The 16,546-nt window shown below is 38.4% G+C and overlaps 1 protein-coding gene across 7 annotated transcripts in view; it reads left to right on the top strand.

Annotated features, from left to right (window-relative positions):
• CCDC122 (coiled-coil domain containing 122) overlaps positions 1–16,546 on the top strand; it is a 51,884-nt gene that overhangs the window by 17,423 nt on the left and 17,915 nt on the right. For 4 of the 7 annotated variants that reach the window (XM_075563033.1, XM_075563036.1, XM_075563039.1 and 1 more), the window contains exons 3-4: positions 13,936–14,334; positions 15,095–15,211. In XM_075563033.1, coding sequence (XP_075419148.1) covers positions 14,143–14,334; positions 15,095–15,211 — 309 coding nt within the window. In that variant the 5' untranslated portion in view covers positions 13,936–14,142. Of the gene's footprint in view, positions 1–4,378; positions 4,452–8,115; positions 8,213–8,704; positions 8,821–13,935; positions 14,335–15,094; positions 15,212–16,546 lie in introns of all 7 variants that reach the window. The other 3 variants (XM_075563037.1, XM_075563034.1, XM_075563032.1) reach the window with 2 other exon arrangements.

Here is a 16,546-nt window from a genome sequence, read left to right as displayed (position 1 = left end):
TTCTTTATTTTACATAATGCTTATTCTAACCCTAATAAGAAAGATTCTACTCTTATTTCTAGTTTATTAATGAGGAATCTGAGAAGAAATACTTTAGACAAAGAGATAGTAAGTTGCATAACCTACATTCAAAACTAGCTCTGTCAGACTAGAACCTATACTGTTAGTCACCTTGGTGTAATCGAACTAGAGAAACAAATTATAATATAAAGAAAGAAAGCACATTTATCCAGAAGGATAAGAAAGAATTCATAAAGGAGATGCCATCTAAGATGGATTTGAAGCATTAATTGTGATATTGGGATGATCAGAACATCACTGTGGGATCATTATTCTTCAGCCGAGGCAGAATGAGTTGCACTGAAGTTGGACTACAGTCATTAGTGTTAGCGTCTGTCCAGTCGATGGTGACCCATAGAAACTCCATGGACAGTGGAAGGAAACACTGTCCAGTCCTGTGCCCTCCTCACAATTTTCTTATGTTTGATCACGTTGTTGCAGCCACTGTGCCCGTCCTCCTGTTGAGGGCCTTCCTCTTTTTCTCTGCCCTCTACTTTACCAAGCGTGATGTCCTTCTCTAGGGACTGCTCTCCTGGCAACATGTCCAAAGTGAGACAAAGTCTCACCATCCTTACCTCTAAGAAGCATTCTTTTTTTTTTTCCTAATGAAGAAAATGTTAGTGTATTGTAGAGGTAGATTTTGATTTCTTTTTTAAAAGATCATTTTATTGGATGATCTTACAACTCTTGTTACAATCCATATATCAATTGTATCGGACTATTCAGTACATACATTGCCATCATTCTTTTCTAGACATTTACTTGCTATTGAGCCCTTGGGATCAGCTCCATTTCCCCTCCACCCCCACCCTCATGGCCCTTTGATGGATTGTTATTGTTTTCATATCTCACACCTACTGCTATCTCCCTACCCCTCTAGTTTCTGTTGTTTTTATCTCTGGAGGGGGATATGTGGTTATGTGCCATTCATTGTGATGGGTACCCCTTTCTTCCCCACTTCTCCCCCACCTTCCCGCTACCCTTTTGGCTTCACTATTCCCATTCCTGTTCCTGGGTTCTGGGTGCTTGAGGCTTAATCTCTTGCCTATCCCTATGTACACGTTCCAGTCCACTCCAGAGTGGGAAGCAGCACTAGGATCATGGTAGTGGGGAGTGAGGAAGCCTCAAGGGACCAGAGGTATATTGCGTGATGTATCGGTGCTCTACTGCACCCTGATTGACTTATCCCCTCCCTGCGATCCCTCTGTGGGGGGATGTTCGAAGGAGCATTTTGTACTTCTTATTTGCTCTTTTGTCAGTCATGGTATTTTCACTTTTCTTTGCCAGCACCATAATTCAAATGCCTCCATTCTTCTCTGGTCTTCTCTATTCAATGTCCAACTTTCCCTTGTACACAAGACAATTAAAAACATCATGGTATTGGGTAAATATGCTCCACAAGACCTCTTAAAAGTGTTGAAAAGCAAAAAGTTTTCTTTGAGGACTAAGGTGTACCTGACCCAAGCCATAGTATTTTCTATGGCTTACCAAACTATAGTTATATATAGTTTATATATATATAGTTTATATATATATATATGTATATTTCCCCTATGGCTTACCAAACTACAGTTTATATATATATATAAACTGTAGTTTGGTAAGCCATAGAAAAAAATATATTATGAGCCTTCTAGTAGGTCTCAGTCCTTTTGGAACTTACACTAGTAGAAGGAGATAGAAATGAAACAAATGTCTAAAATGCCAGTGGTGATAAAAGCCTTATGGAAAATGATACAAGATATTAAAATGGAGCATGAAGGAGGAGAGGACATGTTTTAGAAAGTTATCAGGGAGAGTTGTTCTGCTAAGATGGCATTTGAAAGTGTTTGGAACCCACTATTATATACAATCTGATGCAAATATAACAATGGATGTGATATCACATACCAGAGGCCAAGTTTTGAATATTTCTTAGACATAACAACACTCCTCGACCGGGACCTAGAGGGATCACGACCATAGTCTTGGGGATACACTAAGATCAATTAGCATAACATAGTTCACAAAGACAATGTTCTACATCGTACCTACTTGGGTGAATTACACCTGGGCTCATGTCCTTACTCACCACTCAATTAAACCATATAATTGCAGCCCTTCGTCTCTCCCCATCTGAAGGGAAGAAGAATGATGATGATTTAAAGACAAGGAAATAATTAGTTGATGGGTTAATGGACCACACAAAACAAACATGTCTCCACAACCCTGGATGCAGAACTAGAAGGCTACCACTACTAACTGTTCTGAAGAGGATCACAGGATAATGTCCTTCATAGAGGGGGAGGCAACAGGGAGGGAACAAAACAAAATCATAAAATAGACAAAGCTTCCAGGCTGAATAGAGACAGATGGGATCCCTGAGATTAGTGTCTTTAATCACCCCTCTGGTCTGGAACTAAATTTACCTCTGTGGTAGGATAAATCTAAAGGGAAGCATTTGCCCCAGGACAACATTGAGAGGGGTCAGAAAACAGGAGGAATAGAAACAGGAAACAACAGGAGAACAGAATAAGTGATGGTACATTGAAAGAATTGCAATGGATGAGTTAAAAGAATATGCATTGCTAAGGGCAAAACTGATTACCCTGCAAACCACTTAATTCATAATAAATAGTTAAAATAAAACTGAAGATAAGTTAATAGAGAAAATCATTTAAACCAAATACTGATTCTTTGGAAATACAAATAAAATTAATAAATTTCTAACCAGAATAACCAAGAGAGAAACCATATTACTATATTAAAAATAAAAGAGAATCCATTATCACTTTATCCCATGAACAGTAAGAGGAAAAGAAAGGAAGAAGCAACAATGGTATGTCCACAAATTTGGTAACAACTGAAATGAACATTTTTTAAAGTCAAAAATCACAACTAAGTGGGATTTGTTTCAGGCACGTAAGGTTGGTTAAATATTCAAAAAATAATACTTATATCAAAAGATGAAGGAAGAAAAATCCTGATCATATCAATAGATGAAAAAAAAAACATTTGACAAAATCATATGATCATTCCTGATAAAAACTTTCAGTAAACTACAAATAGAGGGGAACCATCCTTAACTTGATATAGAATCACTTACAAAAAGTTTACAGCTAACATGTACTGAAATGGTGAGAAATGAGATGCCATTCTCCTAAGATGAGCACCATATCAAGGATCGTCCCTGCGCACAGAATGAGAAGCAGCAGATCATAAGGAAGTTTTTATAGAAGAGCAAAGGAATGTGTCCATAACTGAGGGGGGTTATAGTGTCAAGGGAAGGTGGTGACGGTGTTTGTTACAGATTTTATATTGGGATGTATGGGACAGGAAGCCTAACTAAATACACAGGGAAATTCTCAAACATTTAAGGAGCAATGATGACTTTGGGTAGGGTAGGAAAAAGTTCAACAGCAGAGGACTGGCCTTATATAGGAACAAGGATAGCTTAACTGCAAGAAAAGAATAAGTACAATATATCATATCATCTATTGATCTGATCTGGATTTGTCTTCTTTCACCTGTTGATATGAGAGTATTATTTTTTGAATATTTAACCAATCTTACGTGCCTGAAACAAATCCCACTCAATTGTGATTTTGACTTTAAAATTTTTTTTAAGTCAGGGGAGAGACAAATGAGATGATTTAATGTCACATGTAATTTTTTCCTACTTCCTCAGTAAAATAAGCTACAATTGAAAGAGAAGGGTGAAAAGATTGGGGTTGTTTGAAGACAGAAGAGTGAGGTTATCATCTATGAAAATTGAAGAGTCCTAAGGATCTAACAGAGGCAGGGTAGCATAGGGGTTATGTGTTGCACTCTGATCTGCAAGGTCTGCAATTGGAGTCCATGTGCTGCTCTTAGGGAGAAAGATGGGCCTTTCTACTCCCATAAACAGTTACAGACTTGGAAACTCACAGGGGGCAATTCTACCCAGTCCTTTAGAGTCGATGTGAGTTGGCATTGACTCATAGCAGTGTTTTGTTTTTTTTTGGTGTTTTTTTTTTAAAAGAACCTAACGAGCCGTAATGGCTACTGTATTACAAATTATACTGTTAACCACAAGATCAGCAGTTCAAGTCTACTCTTAGGGGAAAAGATGTGGCTTTCTGCTCCCTTATGATTCAGAAGCCTAAGCAATCCACAGGGGCAGTTCTGTTCTGCCCTTGAGGGTCACTATGAGTTGGTACAGTGGCAGTGAGTTTTTATTGTTGCTGTTTGGGGGGCTGGGTTGGGCATGGGGTTGGCAGGTAATGTCAAAAGTCCATTTGCCGTGAATAGTCCTGAGTATAAAGTGAGCCCACAGGGCAATTTTGTGTCTCTTTTTCAGGCATCTTCAGCCACTCAAGTGTAAGGAAAGCAACTGATTTGGATGTGTCTAGAGAAATAAAATAGGAAGAGAGGTAAGGAAGTTAGGGAAAATGCAAAGAAGGAAGTAGAGACCCAGGGGAGTGAAGGATCTTGGAGCCAATAGATTAGAAGTCGGTGTGATGAAAGAGTGCTTAAAGTCAAACTGCAAAGAGGAAAAAAAAGTGGGAAAATAAGTAGTCTGATTCTGAAATTGAGAGTGGGTGGCTGGTGTGGATGAATGAGCCAAGACACCGAGGAACTATAATGTTACACATAACATCTGCATGGAAGCTGAAATCCCAAAGAAATGCAACAACAGTAGTAGTACAATACAGAAAATCAGATAAAACAATGTAGAGGTAAGGGGAACTCTGGAGATGCATACATTTAGGTGAGATAGTTTGACAGCGTGAACTTTGTGGGCACTAGGAGACATCAGGGAGAAGGAGAGGAGCTTAGTGCGGCATGATAAAGGGGAACAAGAAAAGCGACCTTGCGTTCAAGCTTAGTGACTTCAGGAGAGTGCAGGGTGGGGAGGACGATCTGAATGTCAGAGTTAAAAGTAAAGGGAGAATTCATTGACGAGCCTGTGTAGATTAGCAGTATTTTGATGAAGATGGATTCTGAGTTCTAAAGGTCATAATGGAAAAGTAGAAAGGTCGGAGAGGGTATAACGGTATCAAATTAATCAAGTTAGGAGGCTTGTATAGCTGAGTAAGGATACGACTCCATGATGAATAATGATCTCAGAGTCTTAGAGTTCTGGAAATGGTCATCAATTGGGGGATGACAGTATGATTTTAGTTTAGAAGGTGGGGGGACTTAACAGGATTATGAAGAATTTACTGAGTCTCCTCCCAGCTCATGCACATGATGGTTTTGAAGCCACCGGAGGTCTGTGGGAGCTACTCCATCAGTAGACTTCACTAACGTTGATTCTCAGGTAATGTGGACCATTGTGAGAATGGAAACCCAAACCCACTGCCATCAGATTGATTCCAGCTCCTAGTGACCCTAAAACACAGACTAGAATTTCCCCTTTGGGTATCCAAGACTTTAAACCTTTATGAGAGCACACAGCCTTATTGTTTCCCCATGGAGTGACTAGTGGGTTCAAACCACTGACCTAGCAGTTGGCAGTTCAATGGGTAACTCATTACATTACCAGGGCTCCTGAGAACAGATAGGAATCAATTACAATGAGGCTTTAGCACTAAAGTAATTTGAAAGTGGTTATACTCTGGGAATGGTCTTAAAGAGATGGCTCCTTCCGTAAAATGACTATAATTTTGTAGTCCTTATGTAAATGAATCCTGAACCAGGCTCTTTAAATTCAAATCACATCTCTGATACTTAATAGCTGTCCGACTGAGTAAATTTCTTGACCTCTCTGTGCTTGACTTGACTTCTCTGTAAAATGGGAATTTACCCCACAGGCTGTGAGTATGTATAATTGTAAAGTTCTTAGAATACCACTTGGCACAGAACAAACTACACAAGTATCTGAGGGAGGGTTTTGTTGGTGTAAAGCATCAGCAACTGTGTGGCACCAAGTAAGGCCTATGTAAGTGCTTGCTCTTATAAATATCGAGAGAACCAGCTGAAAAGCACAGCTACAGAGAGCAGGCATATTGAAGGTAGAATTTAGGAGAAACTGATCATGAACCCCATGTAAGAGATGGAGAGCCTAGGAAGTAATCCGGGGCGACTCTGAATGTTCAGCAGAAAGGACCCAGATGAAAGGCACGAACAGAGTGAGCGGGAAGCCTGCATGAAACAGGTAAACTCAAAATGAGATTTGAAAGAAGGAAGTGACATGAACAGAAAAGAATCATAAATTGTCGGAGGGGTTTATGACACCTTATAAATCTCCCAAGAAAAGCTCTCAGGTTATCTATAGCTTGACAGACTTTTCTAGATACATTTGAAGTCTGACACAGGAAGAAATGTTACTTTGTTTCCTTTTCCCTTATATATCAAAATCTAATCCTTTAAAATTTTTGTTCTTGGAATATAAATACTCAAAAATAAACAAACCAAACGTACTGTCATCAAATCAGCTCAGGATCTTGTGCCCCTGTGGAGCGGGGCTCCCTAGGGGTTCCGAGTGTAAGTCTTTTTGGAAGCAGACAGCCTCATCTTCTTTGGAGCAGCCACTTGTTGGATTTGAGTAGTTGACCTTGCAGTTAGCAGCTCAACTTACCCCACTACATCATCGGTGTTTCTAAATAACACTCAAATATTTTGGATTTAACCAAATTTTAGGAAATATATTTAGTGATTTTGTAGACTTTGTAGAGGCTTGCTTACATGTGCCTTGCAGTTACATAAAGTTTATCACGATTTGAAAAGAGCCACAAGTTTTATAAAAATCAACTAAGTTTGTGTTGTCTGTTTTTAAAGGATCAATCTTGTGCTATTGCCTCTGTATAGGCATGGACAGATAGATTCAGATTCTACTTTTCCTAAAGCTGATAATGACCTTAATGCTGGCAATTCACTGTTTATTTGTTATATTGATAGAAGGAGGTACTCTTTCTTTAATCTTCCAAGGGAGAAAAAAATCTACCTCTTTCTTCATCTTACTACTCCTGGACATAAAAGAAAGCAAACATGATTTTAAGCCTGCTTCTTGCTTATCCTAGTCAGAATATTACTAGATACTGTGCTATCTTATTCCTAAACTAATTCTCACAGCACCAGTAGACCAGGAGGCACAGTGGGTTATGTGTTGGGCTGCTAACCACAAGATCAGAAATCTCAAACAACCAGCTACATAGCAGGAGAAAGAAGAGGCTTTCTTCTCCTGTAGATATTTAGTCTCAGACCGACAGGGGTCGTTCCATTCTGTCCTATTGGGTTGGTCTGAGTCAGAATTGGCTTGATGGCAGTGAATTTTTAAAAATGTACTTTAAAAAAAGTTACTTATGGCAGAAAATCCCTGGTGGCGCAATGACTTAGGTTTTAGGTTGCTAACTGCAAGATTGGCAGTTCAAATCTACCAGCCATTCTGTGGGGGGAAAGATGAAGTTCTCTACTTCAGTAAAGATTTACAGTCTCAGAAGCCCTATGTATGGTAACTGTGGATTGGGAACAAGTGGATGGCAGTGGGTGTGGTTTGCAGTGCTCCGGGCAGTGGAAAGGGGTAAGCCCTCAGTAAGGTCATGGACCCACCCATGAGCATGCTAAGAACACCTGAGGAAGCCCTTTGGGGCAGCTCTGTCTGTACATGTGAGATTACCATGAATAAGAAGAGATGCACAGCAACCTAGTCACGACAGAAAGTGTTCCCCTGGCCCTCTGGTAATAGATTCATATCATAGTCTCAGGTCCATTTCTGTATGATACTCAAGGCAACTGTTGTTAATCCATAATAATTATTAACTGGATATATCTCAGGTATTGTGCTAAACATGTTACATGTATTAACTTTAGTTACTACAATACCTCCTTGAGTTTTTACAGATGATGACATTGAGAATCAAAGACGGTAAGGAGACTTGCTCAAGGTTTTAACAGCTGAGAAGTAGCAAAATCTGGAGTCACAGTTGTGCTTTACTCGCCAAATCTCACACTGTTTACCAATGTATTTCCATTCTTGACTCCAGCGATGAAGCGTCCTTGTCGTCCTTATAAGACATTAGACAATGAAGTCAACAGTGCATATCATGTAAAACAATGAGAAGTGAAAGATTATCAATGTAGGTTGTTTTGTAGGGAGTAAGAGAGGTGGACCAAAAAGGAGAGAAGAGGCCAAGTAGACACAGAAGAATGTCAGGCAACCAAGAAAAGAATCAAGGAGAGCCTGCAGAAGGTAAGGAGACCATCTGAAGAGAGAATGGATGAACATATCAGTAGTCAAGGAAAGCTAGGATGACAGTAACATTGGCTTACAATGTATAGTATCTTAGAATCGAGGAAAGCTGTTAATAAGTTAGCCCAGGAAGAAGCATATACACTGTGTAGAAAATGCATTAACAACCTGGAAATAAATAGAAGCCTGTAATGAAAATTCATCAACTCTAATTGCTCTATACTTATTATTTTAGCACTATAATTACAGTATACGGACAAGTGGCCTGGATGAAAAATTAGGACAATAAAAATATTTATACAAGTTTAACATTACAGTCAGCAATTTTGAATTGTTATTTTTGCCTTTGATTTTGTCTTTGTTTATAGTCAGAAAGAGAAAATCCTAAATTTATGAGGAAAAAATCAAGTTCTTCATAATTTTGAGTAGAGAGATGTAACTCTTGGAAATTGTACAATTTAACTTTCCTTGTGTGCTTTATTCTCTGTCTAGCTGTGCCTCAGCAAGACACAACTTCATTAACTGATGTTGTAGAGCAGGTTACAAGGCAGCAGCAATCTCAAGCATCAGAAATCGAAAAAAGCAAAAAATGTCTGTCCCATTTGCAGGTAACTTGGTTCATATAGTCGTTTAAATGAGCCTTTGTTTTCTTTGAAACATATCAAATTGTGCCAGGGAAGTCATAAGGGTACGTAATAGTATTAGGAGGTAATTTTAAACTCCCTCATTTCATATTTCCTCTCTCACTTACTTGGTGTCTCTATGTGAAGTTGGGTGGGGACGGGTGGTGTCACACATAGTTCCCAGTTTCAGGAACACTTTATCCTCCCGCCATGCATGTCCTGTGGCTGCAATATGAGCACAGAGAACAAAAGATGGACATAAGAAAGTCATCTAGAATGATTTTAAATCTGCCTTTGCTTGTTTGTTTTTCCAGAACATCCCGAGTTGAAGCAAAGTTAAGTTCTTAAGCTGTAGCATCTGAGTTCGAGCTGTCAGGGATCGTTTTATTCTGTAGTGCACAGGGTCACTGGGAGTCAGCACCAACTCCACCACCCCCAACAAAACAACAGCACTAGTGCCGCGATTTCATGCCTGTGCCTTTGCTCCCTCACTTGCAAATAGCTATAGTGATAGCACCTCTCAAAAGGGTTAGTCTGAGCACCAATGAACGGGTTGATGAACGGTAAATGAGAGGGAGCTTTAAAGAGTTTGTGAGAAAATGCCTTTGTTTCTCTATCCCCCCCCCCAAAAAAAAACCCCATTTAAAGCCCCACTGCATATGTAACATACCCTTGCTGGGAATCTGGTAGACAGCATAAGCCAGATTATTTCAGCTTTATATAACAATGTAAGAGATACCATGATGATGAAATCACAAGATTGTGTAGATGTCTGATAAATATTTGCATTGTCTTAGTAATATCTCAAACTGAACTCACTGCCATCAAGCCAATTCCAACTTACAGTGACCCTAGAGGACAAGATACGGCTGCCCCTGGGGGTTTCTAAGACGGGGACTGTTCACAGGTGGTAGAAAGCCACATCTTTGTCCTGAAGCTGGTGGACTTGAACTGCTGACCTTGTAGTTAGCAGCCCAAGGTGTAACCCACTATGCCACCAGAGTTTCCATTAGTCCCATCCAGGAAAGAGTATGTTTGTACAATAGGATAGAACATAAAAATAGTATAAGAATATAAAAACATAGAAATAGTAATGTTTTACATTTCTATAAAGAAATTTCCTGGAAAAGTTTTCAGTTTTCAAAGAGCGTCACAACTTAATTCATTTAGATCATAGACTTCCCTCTACTAAGTATTTTGTTAGCCAGGGTTCTTATTCTTACATTTTTTATCATCCATTGAGGAGGTAGACAAAGAAAGAAATAATTGCTTACAGAGTATTAGTGTCAGTAACAGAGATATAGACCTAACACAGCTTGAACACCGACGAAGGCGCGCTCACGTAGGAAGTGTTGTTGTATTTGAATTGTAAGGGACAGTTGGAGTTCATATGAATAGGTATCTGGGACAGGTATAATGGTTAAGGGATGGGGAACATATTATTCAAGAAAAATAAACTGAAAAATTTTATAAAGGCCTGAAATAGCACTGCCACATTCAAAGTACTGGAAATAGTTAGGTGATGGTATCCCTTTGAGTGTGTGTTTAAAAGTGGTTAGCGATGATCATCACAAGGAAGTCTTTGATGGGTTTTGAGGGAGCAAACAGTAAAATTACATTTTATGAAGAGAAGTCTGGATGTATATAATAAAAACTCAGTGAATTAGAACTAGAAGGAAATTTCCTAGTTTAAATGTGGGCATTGTCATAGATTTAATTGTATTCCCACAAAATATTAATCTATTTTCCTCAGCCATGATTCTCAGTGGTTTGGAAGCTTTGTAATGATGGCATGTGACAGTCATATAATTGTGTAATAATCCCCCATGATATAATATGTCATCAGCCCTGAGGACAATATAAGGGGATCAGGATGGGATGTGACATCCTTACTCAGGTCATAGCCCAGAGTAAATGTAAAAGGAATTTCCCATTGGTGTGACTTGCATCATCTTTTATCTTATGAAAAATAAAAGGATAGGGACAAGCAGAAAGAAAAAGATCTGCTAACACCAAGAGAAAGAAGTAGAGCATGCCATTTGGACCCAGGGTTCCTGAGTTGGAAACTTCCTAAACTCGGGGGGATATTGATTCCAAGAAGCATGGGGCTCCCCAAGGGATACCACGCCTAGGACTGTTCAAAGGAGAAATAGACTTCTTCAAGAGCCAACAGAGAACGCCTTCCCAAGCTATACCCTGAATTCAGATGCCTAGCCTCCGAAGCTATGAGAAAACAACTTTCTGTTTGTTGAAGTCTTGCATGCACTTGTGGTATTTCTTTTCTACCAGCACCAAAAGATAGGCATCTACACAGATTGTTTTTCAAAACCATTTTATTGGGAGTTAATACAGATGTCATTCCATCGTTGAATCACATCAAACAGCATTATGCAGTTGCTACCACATCAGTTTCACACTATAGTCAACCTAATACTTGGTGGTGAAAAGCTGAACACTTCTCGCCTTAGATAAGCAACAAAGATAGCATGTGTTCTCTCACAACTGCTTTTCAAGACAGCCCTGGAATTTTAAGGTAGTGCAATCGTGTAAAGAAAGAGAAATGAATGGGAACCAAGATTGGGTAGGAAGGAGTAAAACTTCTTATTCACAGATGATATGATCATCTTTATAAAATTTTTAGGAATTTAATAAAAACAATTAGCTAATTGAATAGCAATATATAAAAATTAATTATATTTCTGTATACAGATGGGAAACTAAAAATCGACAGTTAAGAACAAAATTATTTATAGTAATATCAAAAATATTTTGTGCCCAGAGGTTTTTTTTTTATTTAATAAATCTTTTTATTGGGACTTATACAACTCTTATCACAATCCATACATACATCAATTGAGTAAAGCACCCTTATACATTCGTTGCCCTCGTCATTCTCAAAATTCACCTTCCACTTGGGTTCCTGAAATCAGCTCGTTTTCCTTTTTTTCCCTCCCCCTACCCCCTGTTTCCCCCTCCCCCATGAACCCTTAATAGTTTATAAATTATTATTTTATCTTATCTTACACTGCCCGGCGTCTCCCCTCACCTACCTTCCCGTTGCCCATCCCCCAGAGAGGAGGCTACACATAGATCCCCAAGATCGGTTCTCCCTTTCTACACCCCCTTCCCTCCCGGTGTTACCACTCCTACCGCTGGTCCTGAGGGGTTCATCCGTCCTAGATTCCCTGTGTTTCTAGATCCCTACTACACTGCTGTGCATCCTCTGGTCTAACCAGGTCCTCAAGGCAGAATTGGGAATCATGATAATTGGGAGGAAGCGTTCAAGAACTAGAGGAAGGTTTTAAGTTTCATTGTTGCTACACTGAACCCCAAATGACTCATCTCCTCCTCACTACCCCTTTGCAAGGGTTGTCCAGCTGTCTACAGATGGACATTGGGTCCCCGTCAGGCACTCCCCCTCATTCACAGTGATGCGATTTTTTACCCCTGCCTTTGTTGTTTGAAACCTGGTCCCCTTGGCCCTTCATAATCACACATGTTGGTGTGCTGCTTCCATGTGGGCTTGTTGCTTCTGGGCTAGATGGCCACTTGTTTACTTTCAAGTCTTTAAGTCCCTGGACTCTATATCTCTCAATAGCTGGGCACCATCAGCTTTCTTCACCAGACTTGCTTATGCACACATTCGTCTTCAGCGTTTATGTGAGGAAGGTGATCACACAATGATGGTTTTTGTTCCTTGGTGTCTGCTACCTGGTCCATTCAACACCTTGCATTCATTTAGACTGTGTGCTTCTTCTCTGTGACTGCCCAGAGCTTTTAAAAGCAGCCCTGGTGGCACTGGGTTAGGCTTCGGGCTATGAACCACTAGGTTGGCCGCTCTGAGGGCTAATGAGGATGCTTGCTCCCATAAATATGTCATCTCAGAAATCCAATATAGGTTGCTATGAGTTGAAATTGACTCGATGGCAGTGGGTTGGTTTTGGTTTAGGATGTTAAAAGCTTACAAATGCAACCCAGGCTACAAGGATAGGCCTTCATTGGCCCAGAATAGCAGAGGAAGAAGGAGAGTCCAGAACGAGAAAGTATTACCACCATGAGCATCTGTTCTGTACTTGATGGGACCCAATAATGGTGCTAAAAAGGCTAGTGAAAGCACTTATAAAACTTGGAAGACTAAACAATATCACTGGATTGTACATGTCAAATTTGTTGGAAAAAATAGAATTTGTTGAACTCTCATATCCTTTTGTGTGTATATTTTTGCCCCAAAATAATAAACATGTATTAAATACTTGGAGATAAATTTAGCAAAAGTTTTATTTTTGCTGAAAGCAAAAAACATTGTTCAAATAAGACCTAAATGAATGTAGCAAATACACTATATTCACGAATCAGAAGACTCAGTATTACTAATACGTAGTGAAACCTCTGAGAGCTAGAACTTGACAGACCTTACAGGTGGATTTGAACCACTGTCCTCATGATTAGAAGCCCAACATCTAGCCCACTGCACCATCAAGCTTCCTTGTAGACTACCCAATGAACCTATATGGAAGGAAAAGAGGGAAATATGTGGCTAGCCCCTGAGGAGGACTGCTTAGAGATCTCAGAACCAGACAAGAGTGGTGGTGTGAAAACTAAGTTTTCATAAGGAAGTACTGTTTAGCAATGCAGATGTTCCAGAGGTGCAGGGTAGAAAGTGAGGTTGGGATAGGGTAATGGAGTCTGTTGTGCAAAATCTAACTAGTAAAAAGCAGATTGGGAGCTAGTACCTGAATCTTTTGATTCATAATCTAGGCTCTATCATTTATATCACACTGCTCTTCTTCAGGCTATACTTATGATGCTCATAAATATGTTATTAAAATGGTGGTAACTTATCTTTTATATATAAATGCAAGGACAAAAATAATACAGTTTTAATATTTAGTATTATATAAACTCTGGGTTTCCTCAGATTATAAAATCATTGTGTTACATTTTGCCTGTTTCCTTCTCTTGTGCATCAGTTTTTCTGTGTATGATAAATATGATTTTTATGTGAAGCACTTTTTCTACATGTATTATGGATTAAAACAATGCCTTTGTTTCATGTCTAGTATCATGAATTAATAATGGTTATATTGAAATCTATTACAGAATGAACTTCATGAGCTTGAAAAACAGATAGCATCTGTCTCCAGAGAAACAAAAGAAACAGAAAAGCAAATCTATCAGCAAGATACTGCCATAGAGAATACCAACCTTCAGTGCAGAAATCTGGAAACCCAAATCAAATCTTCATATATAGAAAGTGTAAAGCTTCGATTTGATACAGAAGCTGCTCAAGAAGATTTTGAGTTACAAATGACAAGACATAAGGCTTACTATGCAAAAATGAAAGCACATGAAGATAGTTTGGGAGAGATCGAAAGCAAATGGACATTCATGACTGAACTCCATGAAAAACGAGTTTTTGTTAAAGAACTAGCGACAATGAAAGAGAAACTTATGCAAGATCTCCAGAATTTAGAAGGAAACCAGATAGAGGAAGTACAGGTTTGAAATATCACTGATCATTTTTTTTGATACTCCGTTTTTGCAAATACGTTTATCAGATGTTAAATTATCATTAAATTACTAAAATGCCCATCCCTTCTCCAACTGCATTCAGGAACTGGTTTAAATCGTAGACAAGTATATGAATTATGTAGCAATTGTCAAATATGCAAATCCATAAAGGAACACCCCCAAGACCCCTGTGGAGTTATAAGAATATGTAGTCAAACAAAATTGCAGTGAACACTTAATCCATTTGTTGCAAAAAGTATGATTCACAGAAAATATTAAAGCACAACCTTTTAGGCTAATGGATCCAGACCCATTCAAATGAGTTTTATATGCTTAATGCTATTATGTAAACAATATGAATTAATAATTGCCTCTTAAGCATCTTTCTAATTCTTATTTTTATTCTTTGAAGACAGTAGGAGATACAAAATTAAAATGTTTATTATTGTTCACTAGAGAAATAAAAAAAATTCCTTACACTGTTGCTTGGCAATTGCCACCAGGCAACCACTTTTCCTTATGTGTTATTTTCATTTGTATTTTAATTCTAAGTTTTCTAATCTAAGCTTTGTTTGTGTGATTGGTGGTTCTTTATTCTATATACCTAAAAATAATCAAAGTAATATTTCAGTCACGTTTACCAAAATTAAACATGAGGGCATGTTTTCTTAAATTTTAGAAATCATGAATATCCTGGATTTATAGTGAACATTTTTAATTTGTCTAATTTTAATTTTTAAACATTTAGGAAGACATTAAGAAGCTGAGTGATAAAATTACAACCATAAAAAAGTCAATCACTGAAAAAACACATTTTCTTGAGAAAGAAAATAAGATCCATGAAAAATTAAGAAAAGAAATAGAGGTAAGTTATCTAAAATTCAGTGTTTTATAGATCCATTTATTAGCCTTCCCATTATTGTAGTTCCATATTTTCTTCTTGACCGTCAAAATAGTTAAAAGAACAAAAATAGAGAACATATTAATAAGAGTTAAATCATTGGTAGAAATAAGTCCCTAATTCAAAGAAAATCAAATACTATGACTGTATTCAGACAAAGCAAACACTCATTGCTGTTTAAATTTAGCTTAGGACTTTTCCAGATAGCATTCGTTCATCAACTTGGTACCTGATTAGTAGTCAAAAATAGAGGCCATGGGGAAAAGGAGATCATTCTTAGGTGTACACCAGAGACCCCTCAAAGTTTAGCAAAAATCATGGAAATTATAAATTTCTGATTTCATATTTATAATTATCAACAATAAGTTAAACATAGGTAGACAAATTGAAAATGAGACTAAATTTTTTAATCATTTTATTAGGGGCTCATACAACTCTTAACAATCCATACATACATCAACTGTGAAGCTAAATTTTTGTGTTGGTGTATCAATGTTATACTTTTAAAATCATTGCTTAGATGAAGGGAGAACAAAAAAAGAATGTTCAAACAGATTTTAAAAATGCCCTTTCCTTTTAAGATGTAGAGTTGGAAAACAATGAGATACATGTTTTCAACTTGCTTATGACTGAGGTGTCAATGGGATCAGGTATCAGGCATCTAAGACTCAGAATAAAATCATACCAATGTGAATGGGAGGCAGGATGAGGAGTGGAGACCCAAAGCCCATCTGCAGACAACTGAAAATACTTTCACAGAAGGGCCACAAGGAAGAGATGAACCAGTCAGAGGGCAGTACAGCACTGATGAAAGATACAACTTTCCTCTAGTTCTTTAATGTATCCCCCTAACCCCCCACTATCATGAACTCAATTCTACTTTCCAAATTGGATTAGACCAGAACTTGCACAGTGCTACAGATAAGAGCTCGAAACACAGGAAATCCAGGATAGATAAACCCTCAGGATAGGGGTAGGTGGGGGGAGAAAATAATTGATCACAATGATCAACATATACCCCTCTCCCAGGGGAACGATCAACAGAAAAGTGGGTGCAGGATGACAGAAGACAATGGAAGATATGAAAATAATAACATCAAGAATTCATGAGGGAGGAAGCACTGGGGTGGGAGGGGGCAAAATGAGCTGATACCAAGGGCTCAAGTAGAAAGAACATGCTTTGAAAATGATGGCAACATATGTACAAGTGTGCTTGACACGATGAATGTATGGATTGTGATAAGAGCTGTAAGAGCCCCTAATAAAAGTATTTTTAAAAATGGAAATTTCAATGTCCCT

This window comes from Tenrec ecaudatus, chromosome 11, assembly GCF_050624435.1.
Source record: "Tenrec ecaudatus isolate mTenEca1 chromosome 11, mTenEca1.hap1, whole genome shotgun sequence".
NCBI lineage: Eukaryota > Metazoa > Chordata > Mammalia > Afrosoricida > Tenrecidae > Tenrec > Tenrec ecaudatus.
This window is presented reverse-complemented; position numbering and strand designations above follow the sequence as displayed.